This window comes from Crocodylus porosus, unplaced genomic scaffold (genome assembly GCF_001723895.1).
Source record: "Crocodylus porosus isolate Cpor-Errol unplaced genomic scaffold, CroPor_comp1, whole genome shotgun sequence".
Lineage (NCBI taxonomy): Eukaryota > Metazoa > Chordata > Crocodylia > Crocodylidae > Crocodylus > Crocodylus porosus.
The window spans coordinates 110,109,547-110,111,398 of record NW_017728947.1 but is presented as its reverse complement, the minus strand read 5'-3'; the positions used below and the strand labels follow the sequence as shown (position 1 = coordinate 110,111,398).

Here is a 1,852-nt window from a genome sequence, read left to right as displayed (position 1 = left end):
GGCTGCGGGCCGACGGCGACCTGACCCTGCTGTGGGCCGACTGGCGGGGCCGGCGCCCAGGTAACGCGGCCCGGGGGCGGGCCCTCGCGCTTCTCCTCACGGCTGCCCGAGGGGTGCCCGCAGCGCCTGTGGGGCCTCGCACCCCGGGTGCTGAGCCGTCGCCCCCTTGTGGGGTCCCAAACCCCTGCCCCCCATACATGGTGCCCCCCGGGGTGCTGAGCCCGGCCCCCCCGTGTCCCATGCCTGCTGTTCCTAACCCGAGCGTGTGCAGGGTTTAACCACGAGGCTGTCTGCCACATCCACCCCAAAGCGTTTTTTCCTCCTCCTCTGCTTTGCGGCCTCCACGTTGGGCTGCCAGGGGCCCCATCCCATCACCGCTGTGGCGCCCTGGAGCCCGGGCTGCTTTTGCGTCCGAACGGGAGCGTGCTGCGCCTTCAGGCTAGGTGCAGACGTTCAAAAAGCCCATGGTGGAATCGGTCTCAGTTGCACCATTTTCTGTAAGCAGCGTAATTTGGGCAGTGAACGCATCGTGCATTTATCTGTGGGGGTGGGTTCTGCCATGTCTAGACCAGTCTGTGCGCCACTTGTGTGTGGCGGGTACAGACTGGTTTCCAGTCGGTGGTAGTGGTGGAAGAGTGGTGTCGGTACCTGGCCTGTGCTGGAGGCTGCCAAGGGGGAAATGGTGCTCAGACCCAGCTCGCTTTCCCTTCCCGCGTCCGCTCTCCACCCCTGTGATCTGACCCAGTTGATGGCCGTTCATATGGCAGTTGCTGCATCCCTCTCCTTGGCTGACTGCTGTTGGGGTTTCCATAGTTTTCTGTAGCTTCACAGGACCTTCATTTTCTGTCTTCCAAAGCGCGTAGGCTGTCGAAACGGCCTGTCTGCTCTTGAGGAGGTCCGACCAACATAGTCTCAGTTATTTGATTAGAAATGACTTCTTCTGCAGGCCTTTGTAGGAAGCTCTGGTATCACAAACTTGCTTTTCCAAAAAGACTCAGAAGGTAATGGGAATGCAGTCTAGTTCCTGGGGCAACAAGCTGATTACTTGAGACCTCAGTTTGGCAGACAGCTCCGCATGCTTTACAAAGGAAAGCTTGTGCTTTGCAATTATCTTAGTTGGTCTGTAAGGTGCATATCTACCCTGAGTGTGCAGAGCCCACCAAAGACAGGAATACTACAGGGGCAGAAAATACTGCTGTTTGGCGTGTCTTGCAGGTGCATGGCCTATAAAGATAAGAGACAAGATGCCACTGGTGAGTAGAGAAGTAAAGGTCAAACTGATGATTCAGGAAGAGAATTGCAGGTGATTTAACAGTAATTTGTTTAACTTCAGGTTCGCTTTGCCTACTATTAAAGACTTCTTTAAGGATAAAGGACACGCCCCATTTCAACATGAACCAAGGTCTCTTTCCTGCTGTAAACATCCACATTAGTATGTACATCAGGCATGTTTCAGCTTTGAGGAATTTGTCCAAAGGCAAAATAATGGTCCACTCCCATAAGTGAATATTTTTGGGGGTATATAATTTAAATACCTGGATGCATGAATAATCAGGGAAACAAAAGGGGCCCGTCTTTTCCGAGCTCCTGAGACTTCTCTGGGTGTACTGATGAACAGACTCTCTGGCTCTGACAGGAGTTGCAGTGTGCAGGATCTAGGAAAACTCAAGGGGAAGGAGGAGGACCTGGGAAACTATAGACCAGTTAGCCTTACCTCGATCCTAGGCAAGCTGTTCGAGAAAATTATGCTGGCACACATCCAGGAGGGGCCAGCAGGAGATTGCATGCTTAGGGGCAACCAACATGGGTTCATCAGTGGCAGGTCCTGTCAGACCAACCTGGTGGCCTTTTA

The 1,852-nt window shown here is 53.8% G+C and overlaps 1 protein-coding gene across 1 annotated transcript in view; it reads left to right on the top strand.

The window, feature by feature from the left end:
- The first annotated feature begins 1,204 nt into the window (after positions 1-1,204).
- Positions 1,205-1,852, top strand: part of DHRS7 (dehydrogenase/reductase 7) — a 36,267-nt gene continuing 35,619 nt past the window's right edge. The window contains exon 1 of the mRNA XM_019550923.1: positions 1,205-1,253. Coding sequence (XP_019406468.1) covers positions 1,220-1,253 — 34 coding nt within the window. The 5' untranslated portion in view covers positions 1,205-1,219. The remainder of the gene's footprint in view (positions 1,254-1,852) is intronic.